This window comes from Hyperolius riggenbachi, chromosome 10, assembly GCF_040937935.1.
Source record: "Hyperolius riggenbachi isolate aHypRig1 chromosome 10, aHypRig1.pri, whole genome shotgun sequence".
Taxonomy (NCBI): Eukaryota; Metazoa; Chordata; class Amphibia; order Anura; family Hyperoliidae; genus Hyperolius; species Hyperolius riggenbachi.
This window is the reverse complement of record NC_090655.1, coordinates 79840021-79855101: the sequence shown is the minus strand read 5'-3', so window position 1 is coordinate 79855101 and position 15081 is coordinate 79840021. Positions and strand designations below refer to the sequence as shown.

At 44.4% G+C, this 15081-nt stretch overlaps 1 protein-coding gene across 2 annotated transcripts in view; it reads left to right on the top strand.

Moving 5' to 3' along the window:
• The window catches only part of YBX3 (Y-box binding protein 3), a 36076-nt gene extending 24839 nt beyond the window's left edge, over nt 1–11237 (top strand). Inside the window, exons 8-9 of one of the 2 annotated variants that reach the window (XM_068255633.1) lie at nt 728–809; nt 10635–11237. In XM_068255633.1, the coding sequence (XP_068111734.1) occupies nt 728–784 (57 nt within the window). In that variant the 3' untranslated portion in view covers nt 785–809; nt 10635–11237. Of the gene's footprint in view, nt 1–727; nt 822–10634 lie in introns of both variants that reach the window. The other variant, XM_068255634.1, reaches the window with a different exon arrangement.
• Nucleotides 11238–15081: the final 3844 nt, after the last annotated feature.

The window sequence follows — 15081 nt, the reverse complement described above, 5'->3', positions numbered from 1 at the left end:
CACTTCCTGTATGGCCTGCTGCTAGACAGGGATTACTGTGCATTAACGCGGGAATCCCCAAAAGCCTGTTTTTGGCGCTGCAGGGCACACCACTACCGCCAATCCGCAATGTGAAGCTGTTCCTAAAACGAAATCCGTACTGCAACACTGCTGGTAAGGCTGCACAGAATTCATTGTTGCCCCTAAGGAACCACTAGAGGCATCCATGTACAAAAGACACCTGGGAAAAATATATTTTTCTTTCTAAAAGCCGCGATTTGCAGCAAAGAAGATGGTAAATTTCGGTGCCCGGAGGCGTCCAATATCGCTCCCCCACATTTACTTTCTTTGCCGCTAATCACAGCTTTTATAATAGGCGCTTACGGCAGTGCCATTTTTTTTCCAAAAGGGCTCCTGCTTCGCCACTAAAGACCTCTCTAATCTCTGTGGCTTTCACAAATGCAAAACTTATCGCAAAATAAAAATTTCACTTATAAAACAGAAGGGGGATAATACTTTTGCATTGCATTTTGCATCACTTATCCCCACCACAGTGATCATATAATATTAAGGATGGTGATTGATCAAGAAGCTGCACAACACAGTATAGATAACAGCTTATTTTTTGATCTTCTTCAGTATCGCCACCTGTTCTGTTTTGCTCGCTGTTATCTCATTACCATAGAGACTAATGAGGTGCTTGCTGCTGATGTCAATGTAACAGTGTTTTATGTGTGGTCTGTTGCAGGCTGAGGGCTCAGCCGAGAAGCCCGTGCCAGTGGTTGAGAAAAGCAATGCTGTGTAATCTGAGCGACTCCATCCACCATCATGTAAGTGAGAAGGTCAGTTACAGTTACAATATGTGCGGCTTCATGTATGCCTTCTGCTAGCTAATGCCAGGGCCATAGCAAAGGCGTTATGTTTCATCAAAGATGAAGACCCAGCAAACGTTTTATTCTCATTCAGCTGTCTGCATTTGATATATCAATGTTGTCATATACACAACAGCAGAGGCTTAATCACTTGAAGACTGCGGTGTTAAACCCCCTAGCGACCAGGCCATTTTTTTACTAACACACACACACACACACACACACACACACACACACACACACACACACACACACACACACACACACACACACACACACACACACACACACACACACACACACACACACACACACACACACACACACACACACACACACCACACACCACACACCACACACCACACACACCACACACACACGTTGATTTACTCATTTGTAAATATTTATCTTCTTTTTTTTTTTTAAATTAATGTACTTATTTTTGAATTAAGTTTCTCTCCCTCCCCCCGTTAGCCTATCACAGCAGATCACTTCCGTGTCCCATGGCTGTCCTCAGTACAGCGCTGCCTTAGATCGCAGCGCTGTACTGTGTTAATAGACGGCGGTTTTGCTGTCTAACAGTCTCCGAGGGGCAATCGCGAGCGGCAACCATGCGAAGATGCACGCACATCTGCACACGCGATCTCCTGCAATCCCCGCCTGCAGCCATTCACGCCAATCTGTATGGAGTGGTCCTGGGGCTGCCGCCACATTCCCGCCAAATGACGTGGAGCGGTCGGCTAGTGGTTAAAGTGATACTGAAGCGGAAAAAAAGTATGATATAATGAATTGTATGTGTAGTAATAATCTATATATATAAAATCGGATGTGTGTGTGTGTATGTATGTATGTGCCGCGATCACGCGAAAACGCCTTGACCGATTTGAACGAAACTTGGTATGCAGATCCCTTACTATCTGGGATGATATGTTCTGGCCGTCTCGCGTCCCCCCTTCACACCTGGGCGGAGCTACAAACCGCAAATCATATTTCACCCATTCAGGTGAATGGAAAAAAATGGAAAAGGCCGCCATTCTCACAGTAATTGAGCCAGAGTCCCCACACTTGGCACAGTTGGTCACTTGGTGACCGAGGTTACAAATCCAGGAAAAGTGGGTGGAGCATAAAACAGCCAATGAAATTTCAGACATTCATTTTAAATGTAAACTGCAGCCATTCTTACACTGTTAATCACAGGGTTTTCAAACTTGGCACACTTGATCACTGGGGGAATGAGATTAATATTCAGGAAAGTGGGTAGAGCCTACAACAGCCAATCAAAAGTCACCTATTGATTATTAAGGGGAATATTAAAACTGCTGGCATTCTTACACAGTTAATGGCAGAGGCTTTAAACTTGCAACAGTCGGTCATTGGGTAACTGGGGTCCAAATTCACTAAAGGGGCGGTGCCACAATCAGCCAACTTGGTCATTGAGTGACTGTGTGTCAAGGTTACAAAAAGTGGGCGGAGCCAAAAATAAAGTTCACTAGGAAAATATAAACTGCAGCCATTCTTACACTGTTACTGGCAGGGTTCTCAAACTTTGCACAGTTGGTCACTGGGTGAATGGGATGAATATTCAAAAGAGTGGGTGGAGCCTACAACAGCCAATTAAAATTCATCTGTTGATTTTCAAAGGGAATATTAACATTGCTGCCATTCTTACACTGTTAATAGCAGATGCTTCATACCTGGTACTGTTAGTCACTGGGTGACGGGGATTCAAATTTGGAAAGGGGGTGGAGCCACAAACAGCCAATCAGATTTGTTTAATTTCAATGGGAATATACAAATTATTGATACCAAATGTCAAAAGCTCATAAACTTGGTCATTGAGTGACTGTATGTCAAGGTTAGGAAAAGTGGGCGGAGCCAACAACTACATTTTTTCCAGGGGAAAATATAAACTGCAGCCATTCTTACACTGTTAATGGCAGGGTTCCCAAACTTGACACAGTTGGCCACTGGGTGACTGGGATTAATATTCAGAAATGTGGGTGGAGCCAACAACAGCCAATCAAAATTTACCTATTGATTTTCAAGGGGAATATTTACATTGCTACCATCCTAACACTGTTAATGGCAGAGGCCTCTTACCTGATAGGTGACAGGGGTCCAAATTCACTAAAGGGGAGTGAGCCACAAACAGCCAATCAGATTTGTTAGATTGATTTCAGCCATTCTGTTATTGGCAGGGTTCTCAAATGTGACACAGTTGGTCAATGGATGACTGAGATTAATATTCAGGAAAGTGGGTGGGACCTACAACAGCCAATCAAAATTCACCTATTGATTTTTAAGGGAAATATTGGAACTGCTGCCACTCTTACACTAATAATGGCAGAAGCCTCAAACCGGTACAAGTCGGTCATGAAGTGGCTGGGGTTCAAATCCATTAAAGGGGTGGAGCCACAAACAGCAAATCAGATTACTTTACTGGATAAACTGCTTCCATTCACACAATTTTGATGGCAGAAACCCAAAAGCTTAAAACTTGGTGACTGGGATTAATATTCAGAAAAGTGGGTGGATCCTAAAAAGAAAATCAAAATTCACCTGTTGATTTTCAAGGGTAAAATTTAAATTGCTACCATTCTTGAACTGTTAATGGCACAAGCCTCAAACCTGGTACAGTTGGTAATTGGGTCACTGGGGTTCAAATTCAGAAAAGTGGTGGAGCTACAAACAGCCAATCAGATTTGTTTCATCTCACTAGTAAATTACAAATTATTGAATCCAAGGACCCCAGAGCTCACAAACTTGGTCATTGAGTGGCTGTGTGTCCAGGTTACAAAAAGTGGGCAGAGCCAAAACCAAATTTCACTAGGAAAATATAGACTGCAGCCATTCTTACACGGTTAATGGCAAGGGTTCTCAAACTTTGCCCAGATGGTCACTGGGTGACTGAGATTAATATTATGGGAAGTGTGTACGGAGCCTATAATAGCAAATCAAAATTCACCTGTTGATTTTGAAGGGGAATATTTAAATTGCTTCCATTTTTGCTCTGTTAATAACAGATGCCTCAAACCTGCTACAGTTGGTCATTGGGTGACTGGGGTTCAAATGCCGGAGAGGGGCAAAGCCACAAACAGCCAATCTGATTTGTTTAATTTCTATGGGAATATACAAATTATTGATGACAAAGACCCCAAAGCTCACAAACTTGGTCATTGAGTATTTGTGTGTTAGGGTTAGAAAAAGTGACCGGAGCCGATACCAGCCAAATACATACCCGGGCAACGCCGATTCATCAGCTATTATTCATAAAAGTGGATGGAGGCGGAGCCTACAAAATGAAAAGAAGGAAGTGACTGGTTCTCCACCTGAATTTAAGCCGCAAAGGCTATGTTTATTTAATCCATAGTTGATAAAACACACACGACGTTTCGGCCTGCGGCCTTTATCAAGTGTTAAAACACACTGAGCAAATGCTCACATATTAATCACATACACCTTAATAAAACACACCCCTTTCGGGGCGGGCACAAACTTAATTAGAGAGATCAAAGAACAGTTTAAAGAGACAGTGTCTAAATTGACATATATCATAAAAAACATCTCAAACTGAATTCTTCATTAAGTCCATTGGGGACCAAAGTCTCCAACCTGCTGATCCATCTGCTCTCCCTTCGCAAAAGGGCCATTTCATTATCCATTCCTTCTGCTGCTATCACCTTCTCCAACACACACCATCTTAAGTCACTGACCATATGATTACATTCAAAGAAGTGTTAACCTACGGGAGCCTATAAAAGCCAATCAAAATTCATCTATTGATTTTCAAGGGGAATATTTCATTTCTGCCATTCTTGCACTGTTAAGGGCACAAGCCCCAAACTGGGTACAGTTATTTATTGGGTGACTGGGGTTCAAATTCAGAAAAGGGGTTGAGACACAAACAGCCCATCAGATTTGTTTCATTTCAATGCAAATTATTGATGCCAAAGACTGCAAAGCTCACAAATTTGGTAATTAAGTAAAGTGGGCATAGCCAACACCAGCCAAATACATACCCAGGCAATGCTGGGTCATCAGTGGGCGGAGACAAATACAAATTTCACTGGGAAAATGTAAACTCCAGCCACACTGTTAATGGCAGGGTTCTCAAACTTTGCAGAGTTGGTCACTGGGTGACTTGGATTAATATTCATAAGAGGGCGGAGCCTACAACAGCCAATCCAAATTTATTTATTGCTTTTCAAGGGGAATATTCAATTGCTGCTATTCTTGCACTGTTAAGGACACAAGCTTAAAACCTGGTACAGTTGGTCATTGGGTGACTGGGGTTCAAATTCAGAAAAGGGTGGAGCCACAGCCAACCTGATTTGTTTCATTTTAATGCAAATTATTGATGCCAAACAATGCAAAGCTCACAAACTAGATCATTGAGTGATTGTGTGTTAGGGTTAGAAAAGTGGGTGGAGCCAACACCAGCCAAATACATACCCGGGCAACGCCGGGCAATCAGCTAGTGATTAATAGAACATTTGTAGCAAAGAAAAGAGTCTCATTTTTATTTTCAAATATTCAGCTGCTTTTTTTAAATATTGCATCATTCTCTAATGTGTGCAGTTTACAAATTACACTCTGTATTTTAAATGATGAAACAAATCAGAGCAAAAATGACCCTTTGATCTTCCTGGCAAAAATATCTTAAATAAACAAGAAACAATGAGAGACGGGTCGAGATAGGTTGAGATAAGTACTTCACTTCAGAAAATAGCATTGCTCTCTGACTAAATTAGTCAATTAGCTCAGTGAAGCTCTTTTGCATAATTGAAGTTTTTTTAACTCTTCCTGTACTGGAAACATACGAGACTTATATATGTGCTACTAATCTTCTATTTCTTATGCTGGGAATACACAATGAGTTTTTTTGGCAGAATTACTTTCTGATCAATTTTTCGATTGTTTCTCCGATTGTTTTTCTGATTGATTTGCATTGACTTTTATGAGAAAATGGATCAGAAAAACAATCCAAATCAGATCGGACCTGTTGGAAATTATCTATTGAGCCATCTATCTGCCAAAATAAAGCCTCATGATGTATTCCCAGCATTAGCTGTTCTACACATACAAATCATTATCTCTTAAGTTTATTTTTATTTCAGATTCCCTTTAAAGAGGAACTGTAACATGAAAAGATCCCCTGGGGGGTACTCACCTCGGGTGGGGGAAGCCTCCGGATCCTAATGAGGCTTCCCACGCCGTCCTCCATCCGTCAGGGGTCTCGCTGCAGCCCTCCGTGGAGTCCGTGCAGCGGTGACGTCAATATTTACCTTCCTGGCTCCTGCGCAGGCGCTCTGACGGCTGTCGGCTCCGAACTACACGGAAATACCCGATCGCCGTCGGGTCCGCTCTACTGCGCAGGCGCAAGTGTCCTGCGCCTGCGCAGTAGAGCGGACCCGAATGAGATCGGGTATTTCCGTGTAGTTCGGAACGGAAAGCCGCCACAGCGCCCCCGCTGGAGCCAGCAAAGGTAAATATTGAACTGACAGTCGGCACAGTCGCCGGCTGTTCGGAGGGCTGCGGCGAGACCCCCGTGGGACAGAGGACGGCGTGGGAAGCCTCATTAGGATCCGGAGGCTTCCCCCACCCGAGGTGAGTACCCCCCAGGGGATCTTTTTAATGTTACAGAGTCTCTTTAAAGCAAGCCTAAAGTAAAGATTAACATACCTAAATACCTAGATTAACATACATAAATACCTAGATATATTGGGGTTGATTCACTAAACCGTGCTATGACAAATAGCACGCCTTATCAGAGATAGCACGCCTTATCAGAGATAGCATGCCTTATCAGAGTAACATAGCGAGCGCTACAAACTTATGCCTGCTAATTGGCAATGGCACTCATTCTGCCCTGGGCCCCTGCGGGTTCATAGCGCTCGCTATACTACTCTGATAAGGCATGTTAACTTTGATAAGGCATGTTATCTTTGATAAGACGTGTTATCTCTGATAAAGCATGGTATCTCTGATAAGGCGTGCTATTTGTCATAGCACGGTTTAGTGAATCAACCCCATAGTATCTAGATATAGTATCTGTCGGGAACCGACCCCACGGCAAGCCTGCAGAGACGGTTCCCTACTGAGGGTTTGACCAAATTGAGAGTGGAAGCAGCCTTATTCAATCGATTCACAACCTGTGAAACTGCCGCTGCTGCCTGCTCGCCTCCCCTGCTCCCCTGGCCAGCCGCAATACATTACCTGTCTGCCGGAACGATTCCCCGGGTCCCCTCAGTCTCATTTCTTCCAGTGTACTCCATCTTCCCTTTACTTCCTGTCCTGTCCTGTCACAAGTAGAAAGTTCAAACAGTAGAGCGACCTCTACTGTTTGAACTTCGCTTTCTCACAAGATGGGACAAAAAGTGAAGAGAAGATGCCGGAAGAAGTGAGAGACAGCGGGGACTTGCGCCGGCCGGACAGGTGACGTTACGTATTGTGGTTGTCCCCGTATTAAATGTCGCTAACGGCGCTTTCCCGATCTGCCGGCGATCGGGAGCGCAAAATTTTCACCTTGGCAGATCGACAAAATCAATCGATTTCGGATGGAAATCGGTTTATTAGTCCACGTTTGCGTATCGATTTCTATCGACGGGAAATCGCGTTAGTGTATGGGCACCTTTAGACACCATTTAAAGGTTGAGGTTAGCATCGAACAACATGAATGTGGGTCAGTTAGAGCTAGGAAACAGGTGAAGAAGGCCTTAAAATAGGTGTTTGGGTAAGGTTGGGGACTGGGTGTTTTGCACAGTAGAGACAGGGCCGGATTTCTGGGAAGGTCACAAAGGCCATGGCCTAGGGCAATAAAATCTGATAAGATAAGAAGGGTGGCAGGACTTGAAGAGAGAAAAGGTCACATGTCAAAGTAAATCATCTCTTCTGGTCCCGCAGCACAGCCAGCCAGCGCCCTGCTCTGCACTAATAGCTGAGTTTCAGAGTTTCTCAATGCCCGCATCTCTCTCACAATTCCTGGTGTGATGTGAGAAATATCAGGGATTTACATATTTACATTACAAAGCAGATAGAACTAAGTTCCGCATTTACTAAGTTCAGGCATTTACAAACATCAGTTAGCTCTGCTAGTTTCTTCACCATCTCCTTTACAGCTGTCAGACTGACCCCAGCAGTAAATTACACTTTCTTATTTCTACCTAAATGTATGGCTTTAGTTTTTTTTTTTCTTCCTAGCCAGCAGTAGTCTCAGTTAACTCTTTCCTGTCTCAGTTAACTCTTTCCTGACTCATTTTCTGTCCTTCAGTTCCTACCATCTATGAGAACTACAGGAATAAAAATGCTGTTTGCTTTCCTTTCATTGCTAAACTGTCACTGTCACCTGAGCTGTTACTACCTCTATGCTAGTGTTTATGGTTTGGCATCCTTCTTTCCTGTAGCAGTAGAGCATTGTACCATCTTAGCCATCAGTGAAATCAGAGTTTTGCATCATAATGATACCATTTATTGGCTTAAAAGAAAAAAGTAATCTTTCTGCGAATACGCCTTCTTCAGACTTTGTTCCTGTATACGGCCAATATGTTAGAGCACACCACCATATGTATATTCAACATTCAAAGGAGATGCATAGATTTTTGAGCAAATATAAATAAATGTCATTCAGATGCTTAAAAGTGGAGCTGAACTCTTGCACAGGACAGAAGGAAAACATAGAAAAATCCACCTTGTATGTTTTTAGAGAGCCTGCCTAATTCCCCCACATCTGTGTCTAATCTGAAGTTGTAATTTGATCTCTCCCCTTTGTCACCTGACACAACATCTAAGGTCATTTGAAAGCACAGGATGTTAACAATATGTCTGCTTCCATAAAAGCAGGAAGTAGACACTGCCGATTTATTGCAGGATTTGTATCAGCTGTAACAAAGAAATGCTTTTCTTTGAAGGTTATTTGAAGGTTATTATGTTGTTGTGTATCTTTTAGAGCAGAGAGGAAGTTCTGTGTTTAGGTCCGCTCTAATTACAACCAAACATCCAAAGTAGGTCTTGACAGGATGTTTGCTACATACCTGTTCTCTGTTGTGGATGGGCTTCTCTCCATTGAGCTGCCCTGTCACCTGTTTGTGGCTCTGACTGCAGTGAGTCGCACACAGAGGACAAAGAAGCAGCGCATGCTCTGGCTACTTGCAACTTGCGCTCCCTGTAATTTTCCGCTCCTGCCCAGATGTGCACAGCAACCAAGGCCAGTATAGTGTTATGCATTCTTGACAAGTACATACATCAGCGTCATTTCTCAAGTATGCATGCCCAGAACACTATCGGCTGCTGTGCACATTTGGACAGGAGCGCAAATTGCAATAATTATTCAGCAAACAGAGCATCCACTGATTCTTGGCTGAATGGGAGGCAGAGCAGCATAACTGTAATGAGCCGATTCAAACCAATGATTGCTAGTTAGAGTGTTGGAAATAATATTTTTTGGTGGTGGTGGTGGTGGGGGAGGGGGAAGGCGGTAGGTGACAGCAGGCCTAGGGCACTGGAAAGTACAAATCCGGCCCTGAGTAGAGGGGCAAGGGGGGAGAGGTTAGGGTTAGGTGAGTTGGAAGGGGCAGTAGTTGGCCAACTTTCATAGATGATGCCTTGCACCCAAACTACTGTGCAGTGAAACATTAGCACCAAACTCATATGTACAACCTAGCAAGACCCAGTCCAATCAGATCTGACCAGGGTCACATGGTTTAGCATCTCCATAATCGGTGCAGAAGCCAGAGTAGTGTGAACAGGTTAGGTTTATACTTTCACCACCTAGAGGATTTAGAAACAATTAAACAATATGGATATGTTTGTTAAGCTGCAGACTGTACTGAAAGTTTAACCAAGGATTGAACTTTATTGCAATCAGTAGCTGGTATCTTTTTCCCACAAGAAATCTTTACCTTTTCTCCAATAGACCTTCAGGGGGCGCTGTATGGCTGATATAATAATTGCAGTATTTGTATAGCGCCTTTCTACTGTCGGACTCAAAGCGCTTGATATTGTGGTTAAACCCCTCCCACAGAGTGATCTTATGACCATGGTCCTGACAGTTTTCTATCTGTAAACTTTGTTGCATTGTGGGAAATAATGGCTTTTTCCAACTGCCAAGCAACCAGTAACTCCCTATGTGCATAGAACTCTCAGTAAACGAACATTCCGTACAGATCGCCTGGCAATAATACATTTCAGAATTTAATTCAGGCAGAGGAAATATTTTACAATGGACAAACACTGACTACTGGTGAATAATCTATAAATGAATATTGGAAAAAAATAAAAAATTTTACATACTCAGTATGTTGTTTTCGCTACAGTTCCTCTTTAAGGCCCGTACACACGCCGATAACCACCGTCTCAGCGTGTGTATGGCAGTCCCCGGCGCCAAACGTGCATACGTTCCGCCTGGTGGTTTTACTCCTCTGCCGATCCCATTGTTCGTGCCGGTCCCCCCTCCCACCGCATGACATCATGCACGTGCCGCTCGTTATCGTCCCGCCCCCTGCAGAGTAACACAGCACGTTGTCAGCTCCACCCATGACATGCATGTGTGCAGCCCGGCCCAGCGATGTCGCCCAAGTTGAACAGGCCCTGATCCCCGACGGGGGACATCCCTCAAAGGTGTGTATGCACTTTAGCACTCTACTTGATCACAGATCTTTAATCCAATAATGAAGTGTTACCGTTAATTGTCTAAAGAATAAAGATAGTAATGTATGTTTACATTTACACTTGCCTCAAAGTTTCCTGTTCCTGTCCTATCTGATTTGTATTTTTTTTCCCTGTCAGAATGTGAATGAAGGAGAGGTGAACGACAGAAGTGGCCACTAACCATTACTAATGTTGAACACTCTGCAATTGCTTAATACCCAGGAGGGAGACAGAGTGCATCTTTGCTGCTTATCTGCTGCGGATTCCTACACTGTGAACTGTTGACAGGCTTTATTTTAAAACACACAGTAATACGGATCTATCGAAAAAATTCAATGACCTTAAAAGACAACTAAACAGCCACGTTGAAAATGAGCCTAATAAATACTAAGGCGTGATGTTGATATAGGCCTATATCAGCAATCTCTTCAGTCCATATGGAACTATTCTGTCCAACTTTAGTGCACCAGCTTTGTGAAATCATTGATATTGATGAATACTGTACAGCTTCTGCAGCAGATTGAAGTCCTGCTTGAAGCAAGGAAAAGCTAACTGCTACATCATGAAAAAAAAAAGATTAAAAATATGTTCCCTCCTAGCTATTGCACATCTGATGACATCACAGGCCACTTAGTGACCTTGGTTCACAGATACATTATCGGCATGCTTGTTTACTGCACAAGCCAAACACAACCTCTGGATGCCTTTGCAATAAAATCAATGTTTGGAACAACGCATAAATCTGTGTTTCAGTTTATTATGATAATGGCTATTTCACTTGACAACATCTGATTTTTGATTAGACTGTGAGTGATGTTAAGTTTTTGTATGGTTAAAGTGAACTAGAGATGGTTCACTAGGCTTAATTTATAATTACCTGGGGCTTCCTCCAGCCCTATGAGCAGCACTGAGTCCCTCACCATCCTCCTTGCCCCCTCCGTTAAGCCGCTATGACTCCCGGCAGTCGTGGGCTTCTGTGCACCAATTATCGCTCCCTTCCCCTGGAGCGTTCTGAGCCTGTGCAGTACTACTGTGCAGGTGCAGAAAGCTCCAGGGGACAGGACCGCAGTGGGGACACACACATGGCTGAACCGCGCATGCTCAGAAGACCTTGACTGGCGGCTACTGAGCGGATTACCAGCAGTTGTAGCACCAGAACGGAGGTGCCGAGGAGGACGGTGAGGGACTCAACGCTGCTCATGGGGCTGGAGGAAGCCCCAGGTAAGTATAAATTAAGTCTAGTGTAACATCTCTGATAGACTTTAAGAATGGGTATGAGCAAGCACAGTTTTGCTTGTGTTTGAGGAGTGGCTGTGGCAGAGAGGGTTAATTTACCTGTATGACCACCTCTTGTCGCTGCTCTGCGTGCTGCGCTCCATCCTTCCGACACTTGCTCCTTCACAGCCTGAACTCCAGCAGTGAAGGAGGTAGTATAGGGAGGATGGAGCGCAGGGTGGAGTGCCGCAGCAGGAGGCAGGCATACAGGTAAATTAATTATCCCTCTCTGCCACAGCCCCCTCCTCAAACTGAAGCGGGAATAGTTTTCCCTCTAACAAAACTGTGTTCTTTCTTCCCTAGTTATGAAGAGTGCACAACTAAGCTAGTTGCCTGTTGTCATTATGTAATTTGCATTGTGTGGGCTTTATGTATGTAAGTGTGACACAAGAGGAATATGGAAGTGGCCATTGCTAACATCCCTCTGAAAAGGTTAGTGTCACAGTTGTGTGTTGATCTTCACCAGCAGTAAAAGTGAGTTTAATCTGAGGTACAGTCTGTGGAGGAGCACCACTGTAACCTGCAAGGGATGATGGTAAGCTTTACTACACAGGGGTTGATTAATAAAGCATGACCGCATTCGGTGATGCAGAAAACAGTTGACTTTACCGAGCACTTAGGAAAATGGCAATTCATAAACCCTGTTACCGCATGAAAAGCTACAATTACCGAGCAGTGAGGTAAATTACCGACTTGTGTGGTAATTACCTCAACACATGTCAGTAAATTACTATTCATGCAGCAGACAACGAGTGGTAAAGCCACTAAGCAATACGTCTGCTTTGGTGAAAAGAATGCGGAGAGTAGACTGTGGGAGCATGACTCACAGGCAGAAGCAGAGGCAGCTGTGCCTGACAGGAGCAGGGAGCGAATAGCAAGTCTGAATGATGGAATCTGATAGGACCCGCAGCCTTCGTTGGTGGGACAAGCTGTTAACCCCCCCCCCCCACGCAGCACCAGAGCGAGATCGGAAACAAAACAGGCATCCCCTGAATACCTTAGGCTGTGCTTCTGTTTAACCTCTTGGGTACCTGTTAGGAGCTAGTGGGGAAAACCACCCAAGCAGGGCATGTGTAAAGTTTCTTGGAAGATAATCTAAGCTGTGGCAATTAAATAGAATGTTAAGAAAGACTAACAGACAGATTCAGAGCAGATTCAGAGCAAGCAAAGGCAGAATAACAAAACATGTACTGTACATCTAAAGGGATGTCGGGATGCCTTGTAACCTCACTGCACAAACAGCTTGTAACGAGCTGTTACCGCAAATGTATTTGTCAATGGGCTTCAGGGAATTACCGCACTTCTATTGCACCTGTGAAAAATTTTATGAATTAGCACACAAAAGTCTAAAATACCGAATGCGGTATTTTCCGAACCAGATTTTTTACAGCCTTTTTACAGCCTTTTATGAATCGACCCCATAGTATTTTTCAGTTTGTGGTCTTGGGATGTAACTCACTGGTCACAGATTATTATTATTATTATTATTATTTATTAGATTTATATAGCGCCAACATATTACGCAGCGCTGTACAATAAATAGGCTTACAGACAATGATAACAGGGTTGACAGAACAATACAGGTAACAGACCATAGATACAACAATACAGGTAATAGCAAAAAGATACACAACACAATGCAGATAATAGTACAATGCCAGATCATAAACTGGAATGGTAGTGGTAAAAAATTACCAGTTCCAAATTCTGGGTAAAGTGCACACAGTCAAGTATGATACACAAGGGAAGAGGGCCCTGCCAAAGGCTTACAATCTAGAGGGAGGGGCTGGTGACACAAAAGGAGGGGGTGCATCAAGAAGTTATTGGCAGAAAGGATTAGGGTAGTGTTGAGTTGATGTAGGCCTCCTTGAAGAAGTGAGTTTTGAGTGCTTTTTTGAAGGTGTTGAAGGTGGGAGCGAGCCTGATGGGCAGCGGGAGAGAGTTCCACAGGATAGGGGCAGCTCTAGTGAAGTCCTGCAGTCTGGCATGGGAGTGCGAGATGCGTGGGGTGGTTAAGAGGAGGTCGTTGGAGGAGCGAAGTGGGTGGCCAGGTGTATATCTGCTGACCAGGTCAGAGATGTAGGTTGGGCAGGACTTGTGTAAGGATTTGTATGCCAAACATAGGATTTTGAAGCTGATTCTGAAGTGAATTGGAAGCCAATGAAGGGATTTGCGTAGGGGAGTTGTGGAGACAGAGCGGTGGGAGGAGTAGATGAGTCTGGCTGCTGCGTTCATGATGGATTTTAGGGGGGTGATGCGGTTTTGAGGAAGGCCTGACAAGAGGGAGTTGCAGTAGTCCAGGCGGGAGATGATGAGGGCATGGACAAGGAGTTTGGTAGTGTCTGGGGTCAGGAAAGGCCGGATCTTGGAGATGTTGCGTAAGTGGAAATAGCAGGCTCTAGCTACGGTTTGGATGTGGGAGGTGAAGGAGAGGGCCGAGTCTAGGGTGACACCCAGGCAGCGGGCTTGTGTGGTTGGATGAATGATTGTGCCATTGACAGTGACATAGAGGTCAGTGGGGGGTGAAGCAGCACGGGGCGGGAAGATTAGGAGCTCAGTCTTATCCAGGTTTAATTTTAGGAACCTGGCAGACATCCACGATGAAATAGCTGAGAGACCAGAGGATACCTTCTCCATGGTGGTGGTGGAGAGGTCAGTGGTATGGAGGTAAATCTGGGTGTCATCTGCATATAGGTGATAGTTGAAACCCAGAGAGGAGATGAGTTTTCCGATGGAGGCGGTGTAACTGGAGAACAGCAGGGGACCAAGAACAGAGCCTTGGGGGACCCCAACTGAAAGTGGGAAGGAGGTTGAGGAGGAACCATTGAAGGAGGTCTTGAAGGAGCGATTTGAGAGGTAGGAGGAAAACCATGCTAGGGCACGGTCTTGGATACCCACAGATTGCAGTGACTGGAGTAGCAGGGAGTGATCAACAGTGTCGAATGCTGATGAGAGGTCTAGGAGGAGAAGGATAGTGTATTTTCCTTCGGCCTTGGCAAGCGTGAGGTCATTGACGACCTTGGTGAGGGCAGTCTCGGTGGAGTGGCCTGGCCGAAATCCTGATTGTAGGGGATCAAATAGGGAGTTGGAGTCAAGGTAATGGGTCATGCGTTGGTGGACTAAACGCTCTAGGAGTTTAGATGCAAAAGGGAGTAAGGAGATAGGACGGTAGCTGGATGGAAGTGAGGGGTCTAGTGAGGGTTTTTTAAGTAGGGGAAGTACAGTGGCCTGTTTGAAGTCAGAGGGGAAGGTACCCGTGGAGAGGGAGAGGTTAAACAGAGTGGTGAGGACAGGAGCCAGAACAGGGAAG